The sequence below is a fragment of the Amphibalanus amphitrite genome, unplaced genomic scaffold (genome assembly GCF_019059575.1).
Source record: "Amphibalanus amphitrite isolate SeventyFive unplaced genomic scaffold, NRLGWU_Aamphi_draft 001440F_arrow, whole genome shotgun sequence".
In the NCBI taxonomy this organism is placed as follows: Eukaryota; Metazoa; Arthropoda; class Thecostraca; order Balanomorpha; family Balanidae; genus Amphibalanus; species Amphibalanus amphitrite.
The window spans coordinates 149,648-164,055 of record NW_024882933.1 but is presented as its reverse complement, the minus strand read 5'-3'; the positions used below and the strand labels follow the sequence as shown (position 1 = coordinate 164,055).

The 14,408-nt window shown below is 49.3% G+C and overlaps 1 protein-coding gene across 2 annotated transcripts; it reads left to right on the top strand.

The window, feature by feature from the left end:
• The first annotated feature begins 1,979 nt into the window (after positions 1–1,979).
• LOC122373072 (ras-related protein Rap-1-like) lies at positions 1,980–14,099 on the top strand. Of its 2 annotated transcripts, XR_006254972.1 has the most exons (5): positions 1,980–2,243; positions 6,158–6,385; positions 9,032–9,221; positions 12,598–12,776; positions 13,383–14,099. XR_006254972.1 is itself a non-coding variant. In XM_043350822.1 (4 exons), the coding sequence occupies exons 1-4, from the start codon at positions 2,023–2,025 to the stop codon at positions 12,706–12,708; spliced, it is 750 nt and encodes a 249-aa protein (XP_043206757.1). In that variant the 5' UTR covers positions 1,980–2,022; the 3' UTR covers positions 12,709–14,099. The 2 variants fall into 2 exon arrangements, 1 of the variants encoding a protein (XP_043206757.1); XM_043350822.1 differs by having other exon boundaries at positions 12,598–14,099.
• Positions 14,100–14,408: the final 309 nt, after the last annotated feature.

Sequence of the window (14,408 nt, the reverse complement as noted above, 5' to 3'; positions counted from 1 at the left end):
TCACGGCAGCTCATGGGCTCTCGGTGCTAAACAAGCTCATTTACTAATCAAGAAGCTTTACAGTGGCATGGCCATGATATCAAGATATCTGGGTCTTCCTCTAGAAAATCACAGCCGCCTCAGAATTGCTCGAGTCCGGTGGAGTTCAAATTAGTTCCTGCTATCATGACAGGATAATTAATGATTCTTGCCGAGAGAGAAATTAGTTTGATGACCTCACTGCGCGCGTCTCTACTAATGCCACTCGGGCCTTCCCAGTGCCCTGTCGCAAATTAACGGTAACTTCACCCGCCGGACAATATTATCTTCTTTTAATTTGTCTTTTAACCCGCGACCGCCTGGGGGGGGTCGGATCCGACCCCCCCTCCGTTTTACTTAAATAACTCATGAACCGCTTGCGCTATCAACTTGAAACTTCGCATACCTTCTCCCCCATCAATTTGACGTCTCCTGTGCAATTTTTAAGAAAAAAAATTCAAAAATTTTTGAGTTATATCGATTTTAGTGATGTAACTACATGGCGTTTTCAGTCAAAAAATGGTAAATGTTTAAAAAATCGCCAAAAATCGAGGTTTTAAGCAAATTGCAAATTAAGGACATGAAAAGACGCAGCTTAACGAGTTCTTTAAAATGGCTATCTCGGATTTTCCATAAAATGCGTTTTTCACCTATAAAAATTCAAAAAACAATATTTTTTGGAAAACAGCTAATAAAATCCAAAATTTTGAGAATTTCCAAAAAACCGGAATATATGTTATAGAGCTCTATTTGAACAATAGATGTCCCAAATTTCAACTTTCTATCTTGATTTTTGACCCCCAAATTGTAAAAAATAGCTCCAACATGCATAGGGCATGGTGACGTCATAAGCATTTTCGCGAATTAGAGGCACTTCTGAACATCGCATGTGAAAACAAATGGCACCACTAGATTCCTGGGACAAAGCTCGTCTAGAAAAGTGCATTTTTATGTCAAAAATAAAAAGTTGAAAAATTGACTTTTTCTTAGCCCTCGTTTAGTTATGTATGGTATAAACGATTTTTTTATGCTTTCAATGCTCACTTATCACCAGCACAGTGACTTGGGGTCACATATAACCATTACCATCGGATTTGGCGTGAAAAATAAGCCATAAAACATGTGTCGCACGACCATGTAGCAGAAAGTGAAAACCGTGACCTTTCGTGACCTGACCTGACCTTGACCCGTACTTAGTATGACCCCTATACGCACATGGTACCTTCACTAGGTCTTTGAGGTCATTTGTGGTGAGTTTCGAGCAGCAGCTATCGATTCCGCTGTCCGTAAGCCTAATCATGCAAAACCCCTGAATTTGACCTTTGACCTGACCTTGACTCGAAAGTTGACCTCAATCTTAAAATCTTAAGAGTGCTTTGGGAAGGTCTCGTAGAGACCTTTCGAACGCCGCCTCGCGGGGCTCGATACGACCATTGGTTCTCGAGATAACAGGGGGGGGTCGGATCCGACCCCCCCCCCCCCCCCCCAGGCTGATGTGGGTACGGAAATAGCCCAGGCGGTGCCGGGTTAATATGTAAATTATATTAATTCTTGGTGTATGAAAGGAATAGTTTAAAACTTCTTATGAGCACTACGGGTAATTCAATCACGAAGCAAGACAACTTGCAATGTGTAAGTGCACTTGGCTGACCAAACAGCCAACCGGCTAATCCATTTTAGCTTAGTTCGACGGAGGAGCTCCTATATGTGTTTGCATTTTCAATTCCTAGGCCCGAATAATGCATTTACTTGCACCCGATGGTGCTTACTGATCCTTTCATTGCCACAAAACATTGATGGACGGCAATATCACTGATAGTACCGTAACAACTCGTTCTTTATTTCCTCGGGTCACTTATAGATGACACTACGGGTGGTGTGACCGCGGCTCCCTTTAATTCCACACGACACTAACAGTATCCGTGATATGACCCCCCCCCCCCTCCTCCCTGGACAGGTCGCCGTCTCAGATGGCCGCGTGACGCCGGCCCGGTGAGCGCGGCCATGACCTCCGACTCGGCCCACCACGTGCGGCTGCTGGTGCTGGGCGGGCCGCGCGTCGGCAAAACGTCCATCTGCCGCCGCTTCCTGTACGGGGAGTTCGAGACGCGCTACCGGCCCACCCTGGAGGAGCAGTACTCGCGCACCTTCCAGCTGGGCGGCACGCGGCTCGAACTGGACGTACTGGATACGTGTGGCGACAACAGCTTCCCGGCCATGAGGAGGTCAGTCAGTGGCCGGTCAGCGCGGGTCAGGGCAGGGTCAGTGAGATGACCGGGCTGGTCAAGGGTAGGTGCAGACGACAGGGGAATAGAATTCCTGCAGTGGAGCCGGCAGGATAATTGCTACAGTTTCAGGTCACTGCAGGTCACGTCATTACAGGAATACTGGAGGTTATGGCAGGTCAATGCAGGTGACCGAACAGGGCAGGGGTCAACATAAGTGATACAAGGTCGATCTATGCTAGGTCAGTACAAGCTACAGGTCAGGAGGATAGGGCAAAAGGATAAAACCTCTTTTGGTGTCTTGTCCGTTACGTCAACATTTTGGACAGCTGACACAGCATGTATAATGTATATGTTTTCGCCGTTTTTTATTTCATTTCATTTCATTTATTCCTTTATCACCAACGGGCGTTACCCCAATGACAGATGAAGTCAGCAAATAAAACTGATTCTGATTCTGATCAAAGGATGTCGTATATTCGACTCATATTTTTTACCACTAGACAGCAGGTACGTAAGGATCGTTTAACATAATCCAGGATAATTAAAGTCAACGAAGTTATGAAAGAGAGTGTTGCCGTATTGATTCTGTTGCGATATGTCATGCTATTGAGGACACATCTTTATTAGCTCTGTGGCTATTGTAGTGCTTTTTCTGTTTGGTTCTGGTGTGATAGTAGTTATTTGATGGACTATTGAGCGAGCTAAAATGTTCAGCGGGTTCAGCGTATGTCTGAGCAGTGGATTGGGTAGATGGCAACGATTGTGTCGTCGCTTGGATCTCGCAAAATTATAAGAAAAACGATTCTCTAATCCCTGGCGATAAAACATACAACGCTCGCAGTGAATCTAGTTTGCGTCTAATCTAGTTCATTTATTTGCCATCGCTCTGGAATTCTCAACTTACAAACTGCCAATTTCTAGTCATGAGACTCAAGAACGCCGGATTAACGTCTATCTAGCACAAAACACTGCTCGCAGGATGCTTTATAATGCTTCATGAAGTTTTCGTAGCGTGCCGAGTTAAAAATGCACGTTAGTTTTCGTCAAATGATGGATGCCAGGTGCCAAAGTGCACCTCCGCATCCTGTTAGGTCTTGCAGCCCACTGAAGTTCAAAATTCAAACAAAATTATACGGCTGGTGAAGTGCTTTGTGTGTTAGTGGCTCCATGTAAATATAGCGCTCATTATCGCCATGAAGATCCGGTAGCAGCCTTACAGCTCTGTGCATTAGCCTCTCGGGGAGGGCCTTTTCTGAGCCAGCAGCAGCAGCCGACGCTCTTAGCTAGCTCTACTAATCTATTTTATATTTGGTTATTATTAAATAAACTCCCCTTCGTGACACAGTGCCTCGGGAACACAATACAGCCGAGTGCTGCCTTTCTGCAACTGGGAGGGCTGTGTAATGTGAGCAGCTCTGCGCTGACAAACACTTGAACTGCAAATATGGGCGTACCCGTATGTGCTGGTAGCCTGCCATTTCAGCGAGAGGGCGCTTTTACGCAGATAAAACGGCAGAGGACCGTGGGGTGAACTTTACCTCCTTGTACGTCCTTGCATGCATGTGATATTCGACGGCTGATTAGGTAGTTAGTTGTTTTGAAGTTAATACAATAGGGTTCTACGTGTAAGCATTTTTGCTTTCACATTCCAGTAAGATGCCGATCATTCGGTGACGAGCAGGTACCTATGTATAGTCGAGAGATCGGGCCTCGACAAGCTTCAAATTTTCTACTTTACCTTACTGCTGGTCTTAACATCTTCGCAATGTTTTCTTTCGCAGTGGGTTTTTATGGAAGCCTGCTCTCTACTATATCTCTATCAATTTATTCTGCTCACATATCTAACTGCGATGACACTATCCGGTCCAAAGCCAGCAGCCCGACACAGACCGATTGTTGCGCGTCCGACACGGGGAAATAGATACATCCGGCTAAACCCCTCGTCCTGATCTTCTTCCGGGTTTCTTCTGTGATTACTGCGGTTATAAAATGATTTTCCCATCGTTTCTACCCCACGCACGTTGGGCAAATGCCAATGAGTCGTGGTTGCAAATTGATTGGTCTCGATCTTACCCACGCAATTTTTTGAGTCCCAGCCAGCACTGTTTAACATTTTGCCTGCTCATTGCTCGGCGTTTAGGGTAACCATTTGTTTCCGACATAGCCAATGACATTGAGGCTGTAATATGGCTTCCTGGACGCACGATAGACGTTCGCTAGCGCTGTTAATGAAGACCGGCCATTGAGCTGTGCTACTGCCATAACCGAATAAAGGAAGCTTACGGTAAACGTTGGAGCAATATTTAACCTTTCAAAAGGTCAGCCAGAAATGGAGCGTACTTAATCTCAACTGAGAGTTGGGCAACTAGTAACTGCTCTCCGAGACATTGCAGGATCATAGCCAAGGAAACGGTCCGTCAGCACAGGTCCCATAGTTCGTCCCCAGCGACTACCAATGCTCCAACAAACACATCCGTCCTGTCACCACGGAGGGACCCAGGGGACAGTCTGTCCCCAACTCCCCGTCCCGGTCTCCGCTACACCCCAGCCCCGCCGTCCTCCCCAGTCCCCCCTCCGCGGCCTCCCAGCGTGTAAGTCGCCATGATCCGAACCGGCCCGAAATTGAACACTTCTCTCATCGGAGTGGGCTCATAAACCAGACGCTCCTGCCCACCAGATAAAGGCTATAACGCTCCCCGGCCGGCCAGCCGCCCCTATCGATTAGGGCTGAGCTCAGCGACGCCCAGCTCGCCCCCGGTCAGAACCGTTCGCGCCAGATTCGCCGCCGGTGAGCGCCGTTCGCGCCAGATTCGCCGCCGGTGAACGCCCTTCGCGCGAGATTCGCCTCAGGATAGGTCGCTTCGCGCCAGATATGCCCCTAGCCGGATCCAGCCACGCCAAGTTTGTCGCTGACCATTTTTACCGCGTTCAGTTCGCCACCGGTCATACTAATCAGCGCCGGGTTTGCCGCTCGACAAAGATCGCGCGCGGCGCACTCGCCTCTGAGTGCAGCACTTGACTTATGCTTAGTGCTGAGACTGGATGAAGAGTCCAATTCAAACTTGGTCGTGAATATGCCGATTGGTCCTCAATTCATACCGAGAAGCAGAGTCGGGACATCCCCGCAGTTTCTCTCGGAACACAGCCAGGAACTGTCTGTGGGAGATGGGGAAGGCGCAGGGAAGTCCTGTGAAACAGCACACATATCTGCCAGTGATTGTCCCGGACCAGTGTGCTACTACCGTGCTGTGTCTGGGACCGGATAGCGGCCCCTCCAGACGGGTTTAAAAGTTAGAGCAGCCTGACTCCGCGGGTATTTACAGACAAGAGAGTTCGTGGGGTCATTCGTGGCATGCTAACGGCAGCTTAATGGGGTGCCACCCGAGAATAGGCTGGAAGCCGCTATGGTTAATGGAATCGGCCCGTAACGGCGCAGTGGCCTTTTGATTAATGGCATACACAAGCATCGTTAAAGCCATCTAACCAGTACTGATCGTGGCCAATATTGGTGAGGTAGCTCTGTTTACAACGAAGCAGAATGTTGTTGTTTTATCCCGGATGCATTTTGAGCCACGTTTCCCCAATGGATATAAAAACAGTTATTATTGGGTCTCTTATTTGATATTATCATCAGGTAACACACTTCCGGAGACGTTTAATTCTTCTCCTTTGACATTTGACTTGTCGAAGCCTTGCTCAGAAAGTGAACCTCTTTCAAGCTGCATGCCGATTTGTGTTGGTCTGAGCCGCTGATTTGTTGCTCGCACATACCCCACCTACGTCCTACACCTGCCCATAGTATTTACGCTCTGACCGTCTGTTTGTACTACTACTCGCCCCTCAGGGTGTCGATAGTGCACCCGTCCGCTATAGTGTGCCCTGACCGTCTGTTTGTATTTCTCCTCTCTCAGGGTGTCGATAGCGCACGCGCAGGCGTTTCTGCTGGTGTTTAGCGTGGACAGCCACTCGTCGCTGCTGCAGGCGGCCGACTGTTTCGGCGAGATCCGCCGTCTGCGGGACGACTACCGCGAGGTGCCCACCCTGCTGGCCGGCAACAAGAGCGACGTACCCGGCGACGAGCGCCAGGTGAACAGCATCACCGCCTCCAACTGGTTCTTCTCCAAAATGTCCGCAGAAAGGTGGGACAGAGGACAGCGAGCGGAGGCTCCGGGGGTCGTCAGCTGGGTGTCTTTTCATTTAGCTTAGTTTGTGCTCATTTCCTATAGATTTTGTGCTTGCTTCTGCCACTTTGTAGCACCGCACACTTCTTGTCATTGTTTCTTTTTTGTAGTTGTATATCTAGTTAGCATTTTGTGCATTATGTTTTTGTTAGTGATAGGTCATATGTAATAATTTATTCGTTTGTTTATTATTTTTGTTGGTGGAAGTCCTGTTATAGTGCGTGAAATGATCAGCCAGTTCCAAAGCGTGTGCGTGTCTTGCTCGTTTCCTGAGAACCCGCCTTGTTAGTTCAGTGTGTCGCGGGTAATGACAGGCTGCGACTCCCGCGCGACCTTCAGCTCGCTGAAAGGCACCAAAGGTTAATCCTCGCCCCTCACGTCAGTGACCGGTTCCGAGTTTTTGTTCTTCTAACTACTAAGACCCTCCAGGTGAATCGCCATCACTCTATAAATGGCAAAGGTCAGCCGTCCAATTTAACCGATGGACGTAAAAATGGCTTTGTAGGGCGCTCGACGTGCGCTGTTGCTCAGCAACTGCTGCTGCTTTGGCTGCCCGCCGGAGCGGCCGAGGGCGGCGGACTGTAGAGTGTAGACGATAACGGCGCAGTGATCGGAAATCCGCGCCTGCAGAGTCGCCCCGATCGCTGCTGAGCGGCCGTCTGTGGAGGTGTTACCTGCCGTATCGCACGAGACAGGATACTATCGAACCTCGAGACAGCAGCATCAGCCCTGGAGCATGGCCCTCTGAGGCGCCCACTCCTCAGACCGAGTGGAGGTGATTTAACCCCGCGGCTCGTCCGTTATCGTATCGAGCCGGTGACCGGTATATCGTAAAACGATTAGCACCCATCGTAACGAGACGGCCATTCGAGATAGGGGGCCAGTGTTCGCCGAAGGACCGGTGTTGTCTCGCCCGGTCAACACGGGATTCGACGAACCATTGACGTGGTTCGTTAGGCTCGCTCGGCAAACCTGTTCTCAGAATGATTTTATGATATCGTAATAACTGTTAAACTCTAACAACAGACTTCGACGTTCCAGTAACTTCGCTGGAAATGTTTTTAATACAGCAGCATTTCAATAAATTAATCTTGTAATCTTCTAGTCTGTTGTAAACGTATCATTTCCTTGCATTAGATATGCTTTCGCCACTCGCGGTTCAAAATCAAGCACGGATCCGACTACTCCCTTGTCTAACTCAACTAATCGCCCATTCGATTACCGAATGGTCTGTCCTTGGCCAACTCTCCAGCATTGATCAGGGCTAATGGCGGCAGAAAGCTCTGCAGAACTCGCCAATTAAACCGTGACAAATAAGTGTTTTGTTGAACGCAACAGGAACAATCGACAGAATAGCAAACACTCTGCAAACTTGGCAGGCGCCAGTGGCTTGTTATGCCGGGTAAAACACAGCGCTTGGAAAACACAAAACACGACAAGCGCCAAGTTGGCTGACAAGTTCAAAAGCTGTTTGCCACCTCTTGCAATTGAATTGACGTTTTATTGGCGCTACAGTGAATGCAGGTCACTCAAAGTTTAGTTCCGCCGCTCTGACCTGCTTACCGTTTCGACTATGGCTCGTTTTATAGGTTGCACAATGTCCAATTGGCGCCTCTCTCTCTCTCTCTCTCTCTCTCTCTCTCTCTCTCTCTCTCTCTCTCTCTCTCTCTCTCTCTCTCTCTCTCTCTCTCTCTCTCTCTCTCTCTCTCTCTCTCTCTCTCTCTCTCTCTCCCCCTCTCTCTCTCTCTCTCTCTCCCTCTCGCCTTCTCTCTCTCTCTCTCTCTCTCTCTCTCTCTCTCTCTCTCTCTCTCTCTCTCTCTCTCTCTTTCTCTCTCTCCTCTCCTCTCCTCTCCTCTCTCCCTCTCACATGATACTTTGTGCGAATGCGACGCTCTATGCATTGTTTCTAGCAAGCTCGCATAAATGTGATTAGTGTGTTGCTAAGCAAGTTAGTCATGCTTTTGCATCGTCCTAAAACTAGGTAATTTTATCTAATGGAACAGACAAGGAACACGCTAAACACACGCGATTGTCATTGTTGCTAAACTTTAGACGTCAATTGGAATATTTTGGGGCCTCTGGGCTCTGACAAGTGAAGATACGGCCTTCAGGGAAACTGCATCGTGGCTCTATCGCAAATGGTACGACATCCATCCCATTACTCCAATCCGTGTGACTGTTTCCAAGGGCTTCAACGTGCATTGCGTTATTCTTTATCTCAAAATTGCAGTTGTACATCGATTTTTAGTCATCTCTTATTTCTTCAAACAAACAAACAAAGGATTTCAAAACTGTTTCAACAAATGACCCCGGGCTCGTCACTAAATTGGTGGATTCTTTAGTGCGCCAGCTCAGTCTGCAGGCTCCTCGTGACGTCACGCCCGCCAGTCTGTCCGTCTGTCTGTCCGCCAGTCTGTCTGTCTGTCTGTCTGTCCGTCTGTCTCAGTCTGCCCGCCAGTCAGTCTGAGTGTCCCAGTCTGACCGCCAGTCTGACCGTCTGTCTGTCTGTCTGTCTGTCTGTCTGTCTGCCAGTCTGCCAGTCTGTCTGTCTGCCCACCAGTCTGACCGTCCGCCAGTCTGACCGGCCGCCTCGGTCCGCTGCAGGGGCCGCTTCCTGGAGTGCTCGGCGCTGCGGAACACCAACGTCACAGAGGTGTTCCGCTCGTTCCTGGTGCTCGGTAACATCCCGACCGTGCCGGGGCCGAGCACGGCCGTCCGGCGGCAGCTGTCACTGCGGCTGTCCCGGCGACGCGCCGCCAGCCCCGCGCCGGACGGAAAGGCGCCCGCCGCAGAGGTGAGCTCACAGACGGGGGATGGTTATAGGGGTGTATCGGGGTGGGAGGGTCCGCACTCGCAGGGGAGGTCACTCGAGGGGAGGATCTGGGGGTTTAGTGGGTGGGCCGGCTGATGGGTGAGGGATCGGAGAGGGGATCTGGTGGGTCTAAGACGAGGTCTGTGGGATGCGTCGAACGGTCGGGCTGAGAAACAGCTGCAGAACGGAGCAGGGCATGGGATGAGCAGATTCCCTAGTCCGTGGAACGCAAAGCCTCGTCAAAACGGTTGCTCGCAGTTTCTCGTATATACGCTAAGTGAACTTGCTCTCTCCTTTCCTATCTTCATTACACATAAAAGAGACTTTTGGGTGTTTGTACGTTGAGTAATTCGGCTCGCTCTAACGCTATTAAACACACTAAAACGGTTCAAAGGAGGTCTTTGAAATGAAGAGCTTTGTTTTCCCAGTGGTCGGGGACGAAACTCAGCCCGTGCGGTAGAGGGCTCTGTTTTTGGTCAGTCCTCAGATCCAGGGACGTAGAATTAGACACGCGATGTTTAAATAATATTTTAAAACGTTTTTGATCTTAGATACCTATATGACATGGATTAAGGCCTTACCGCTTTTTCTGAAATGCATTGTTGTGGGACAATGTTCGCCATTGCAATAGCATCTTGTAAAATCGGACTCATATCTAACTAAGCTTGAAGGATTAGACCAAAGGTCATCTTTTTAATAAAAATATTCCTAGCGGCTGCCACTTGTTTCCTCTTCCAATAGCTTGCATGAGACTTTCCTTGTCAAGGACCTAACCACTGCAAGACGCACCCCAGCTGTCAGATCAAATAACACCACACAATAACAAATCAAATAACACAGCAGCTGCAGCTCCGACTCTGACAATGGGCGCCCAGCTCTGTGCCTCACCACTCACAAACTCATTAACTCGGCGGCCTAGTGTCCCGCCGGCTGGCCGCTCCGTAAACTGATGGACAGCCAGCTCACCGAGCCGCCAGTGTGGCTCAATGAGCCCCCACTGGCTCAGTGTCAGCCGGCTCAGTGAGCCTCGGTCAGCCGGTCCCGCCCACCCGGCGTCCTCCCGTCTCCGTCTCCGGTCTCTGGGACCAGCCCCCGGGAGCTCCGCGGGCTGACCCGTCCGACCCACCGACCTCCGAGAGCCGCAGAGTTTGGTAGCGGGCGCCGCGGCAGCTGCCGGCTGGTGCTACAGGAAGTAGAAACTTGCATAGCAGATACTTTTGTAGCAGTGATGCCGAAGTTATTACATCGGTACATTTACATAAAACGCTTGCGATATCGCCGTGTTTTAGTTTAGTTGATTGCGTCGGGTCTCTTCACTTTAGGTCACTATTAAACTACTTTATATATTTTATTTTCTCACTAGCCATAAAAGACATAAAACCATAAGTGTTCTGTGTGTGTAGGCAGAACATGTTCTGGACCGTTTCTGATGGGCCTATTTTTAGTTTCTTTTATGTTGCCCTGTATGATTTCGCTGATTGGATAGTTATGGACATTGGCTGCGTTTCCCTACTAACGCTCGGCAATGCTCGTATGTTGGCTTAGCATTGTTAGCAAAAGGCAAGTCGTCGACTATTTATGTCCCTATATAAAGCCTACGCGGATACGGTTCGCCATCGAGCAAAGCCCACACCACGTGTGCGGCCATTCATACACGGAATTTACGGCCAAACTCTGGTTATTCTGCGCCGCCAGTGATCCTGCGCCTATACGGCAACTGGTCTGATAGTCGGGACAGCAAACCGAGCCACTACTGTGTCGGCGCTTAAAGGGACCCTCACACCTTAACATTAGATTTGAGTTGAGATAGCCAAAATGGGGTCCCTGGCTCACAATTACCGGTTTCGGCACTCACAACATCGAGAAATGCCTTAAATCGGAAATATTGAATTTCAAAATTGCAGCATTTTGATTCAGAGGGGCTAATGCTTAGGAATACCCCTCTGAATGTGTGACGTCAGCGCAGATATCTAACGATTTTTTAATGTTTGACTAAAACGTTTTGTAGCACGCGGTGGTATATGCTATTTGCGCGCAACATCTGCCGCAAACGCCGCACTTCTAAAATAAAGTCGCTAGAAACAGCGGAGATCCCAAAAAAGTAAACAAAAGTAAAAGTCTAATATCTTGAAAACCGGTGAATATTTTTCGGTGAAATTTGGTAGATATTCGTTTTCGCTCTTTCTGAACCGAGTGACATCACTTTCATGCCAATTCATAAACTTTTTTGAAGGTGGGAGGGTCCCTTTAAGGCGAATCGATGGGATTGTGGCTGAGCGGTCGAACCTGTGAAGGGGCCCGGCGTGGCGTGCTGCGGAATTGATGGCCCATAGTTCGACTGCCGGTGACCCGAGGTCGATACGCTGCGAACTGGTATAGCCTTGTCGCGAGCGAACATCATTGACAGCCGAAATAGAGTCGGGCGGGCCGACCACGAAAAACAACAATACCTACCGGCTGCCGATGGCGTGCAGGTTTAAATTGAACCCGATCAGAACAAAAGACCCAATGATAAAACGACAAACAGACGTCAATCACATGCGTCATGCGACTATTGACATACGCCCCATGCATGACTATTTTAGGTGTAAAATAAACACGACGCCTCCATAGGCATGTGCCGGGTATATGTGGGCTTCTTCCAATGAATATCAAACAGAGGAGGAGCATTTCAGGATAATAAAAAGCGCCGCTCGTTTCGGCCGGTGTATGTCACAGATAGGGTCGCCGCGAGACCGTCCATCATGGTCTCAGTACCGCAGGGGGACCGTCAGCCCTCCGGCGCCACGCCAGTCCTGCTGACGTCAACACCATGTGTTCTGACGGAGCATGGAAAGGGATCTCGACTGAAATAAAGATGGATTCCATTCCCAGCTCCAGGGAGCACTGAGCAGACCGAAATGTACAAAAGTGCATCGTTTTTTTATTGCACATACGTCGTACGGTAGACATTGTAGTTGCTGAATGTGAATGTTTCTAGTAATGGGGCACATGGGTAATGTGTAACATTGATCATGTCGTAGTTCATATTGTGTCACGTTGATGACGTAACTCTGACGAGTGACGTCATCGGTCTAAAAGTGTGCTGTCGGAGCCCCTGGGCATCGGCCACCGTCGGCGGAATAGCATTATGGCCGACCTTTCCGAACGGCTGTGCCGGGCTTAAAGCGTACATTACATAAACGGCGACTAAGAGAGCCACTTAAGGTCAACATTCGGTGGTGTGAGTGCTAAAAATAGTATGTATGCGGTATGCCTTTGCAAGAAGTGTACAATCTTTCTCAGTCGCTTCGCTTCCTGCGTTGCTAAGGAATGCATGAATGTGAAAATGACCTTTCTTGTGTTCTATCGTTTGCAGACCGATCCGGCCTCCTTCCAGAAGGCGCGCAGCAAGAGCCTCATTCGGAGGGCCTCGCGCAAGAAAGCCAAGCCGGCCGAGATGACGGACGACCAGTGCGGCGTGCAGTGACCGGGGTCGGCGGTAGATGGCGCCGGCGTCGCCCCGTCAAACGCACACCAGATGGGAGCACTGTCGCGGTATTCCGGGGGGAGTGACAGGCCCGGTAGTTGTAGTTCGATAGGTCACCGCTAGGCGGCGGGGTGACTCGGTCCACCGCGGTTGATGGGCGAGGAAGACGAGACGCGATTTACGGGAAAACTACAACTTGACGACGGATAGGCGAACAGCGGCATGCATTCTGCAGCAAACACCAGGCTGCAGGGCTGTGACCTTTGCCAACTCTGGACAAACGACGCCAAGTTGCCCTTACTAACTCTTGGCAAACTCATGGCCAACTCGCGACAGACTGGTGTCGCAGAAAAAAAAAGAACTTAGAGGAAGCTGAATCGGTGACACTGCTAGGAGAGAGCCCTATATCACTAAGGTCATTCGAGGTTAAGTACGACTCCCTAATCGACAACTTAAATCAGCGAATATCATGATAAGCGATTTGGTCCATATTTGGAACGTGTTGAGTTCTGAGGAATATTTGCTGCCTCGACCGTGATAGGCGCAGATGGCGTTTGACAATGACGCAAACTGACGCATAGTGACGACACATAGTGACCTACAGGTGCGTGTGGTGACACAATGCGAACGATTGGCGACTCCTCACAATATTTGGTGCCGTTTTCTGACTTCAGGAGCCCGGATGCGCTGATTTGAGAGAGCGCGGCTGGTGCTGATGCGAGGCTGGGGCCGAAGATCGTGGACGCCGATGTGGACTCCGAGGTGGACGCCGATGTGGACTCCGATGTGGAAGGTGCACCGCCGCGGAGTGGACTCCGTGTGGACGAGGCGCTCACAGGTCCAGTCGCAGCGGTGTGAACTGTGGACTGTGGAATATCATACTGTGAGCTGTGAGTTGTGAGCTGGCGGTCGATCAATATGGACTCAGTGTGGAAATCTGTACATATACGGACCGTCAGTCGAGGTCGATTAGGGCTCTGTGTGGGGACGTTTACACATGGACCTATTCTAGAGAGTTTGTGACGGTTTCCGTGTCAAAATATGGACCGTCTGTCACTCCGTGAAATGACTTGACACTGGGAGGAGAAACGTATCACAGAAAACGTCCCCACCTATAGCAGTGGAGTCCAAGTGTCATTTTGCAGTTGTACTGCACCACTAATGTGTTTGGTGTACACTTGTGTCATATGTGTTTTTTGTCTTTTAATTGTACGTACCTTCTGCGATGTGATGTGATCTCTCACCTCGTTGTTTTGTTTGTGTAAGCCAATCTAATGACATTCCTAATTTAGGCATTTATTTGACTGTCTTTATTTGCTCAAAATACGCACCGTTAAAATGTTACAAAATAAAATATATTCATAGATTACAATGCTAAATATCAGACAAAATGTCTTTCATGCCTTTTCTCGCACGTGTACATATTATGATAAATCTAACCACGGGTCGATTGTGCACACATTGGACGCTGTGAGAGCGTACTACTGAGTTCCTTGTCATAAGCTACGGTTATCCCATCCCACTGTCCCATCCCTAAGGCCCTATTTAGGTGGTGAAGGTCCTGGATGACGTAATCAAACCCCGTGCTGTTTGTACTAAACCTATGTAAAATAAGGCGACAAGAACATGTAATAAACATACCCTGAGATTCATGGACGTTGGCCAGGCATTGAGCTAGATCGAAGTCCAAGAGTCATTGG

Excerpts from the sequence above, each read along its gene's own strand:
- LOC122373072 (XM_043350822.1), top strand. The coding sequence starts at position 2,023 with ATGACCTCCGACTCGGCCCACCACGTGCGGCTGCTGGTGCTGGGCGGG. Across the intron at positions 6,386-9,031 it reads TCCAAAATGTCCGCAGAAAG|GGGCCGCTTCCTGGAGTGCT; the intron begins GTGGGACAGAGG and ends GGTCCGCTGCAG. Across the intron at positions 9,222-12,597 it reads GAAAGGCGCCCGCCGCAGAG|ACCGATCCGGCCTCCTTCCA; the intron begins GTGAGCTCACAG and ends TATCGTTTGCAG.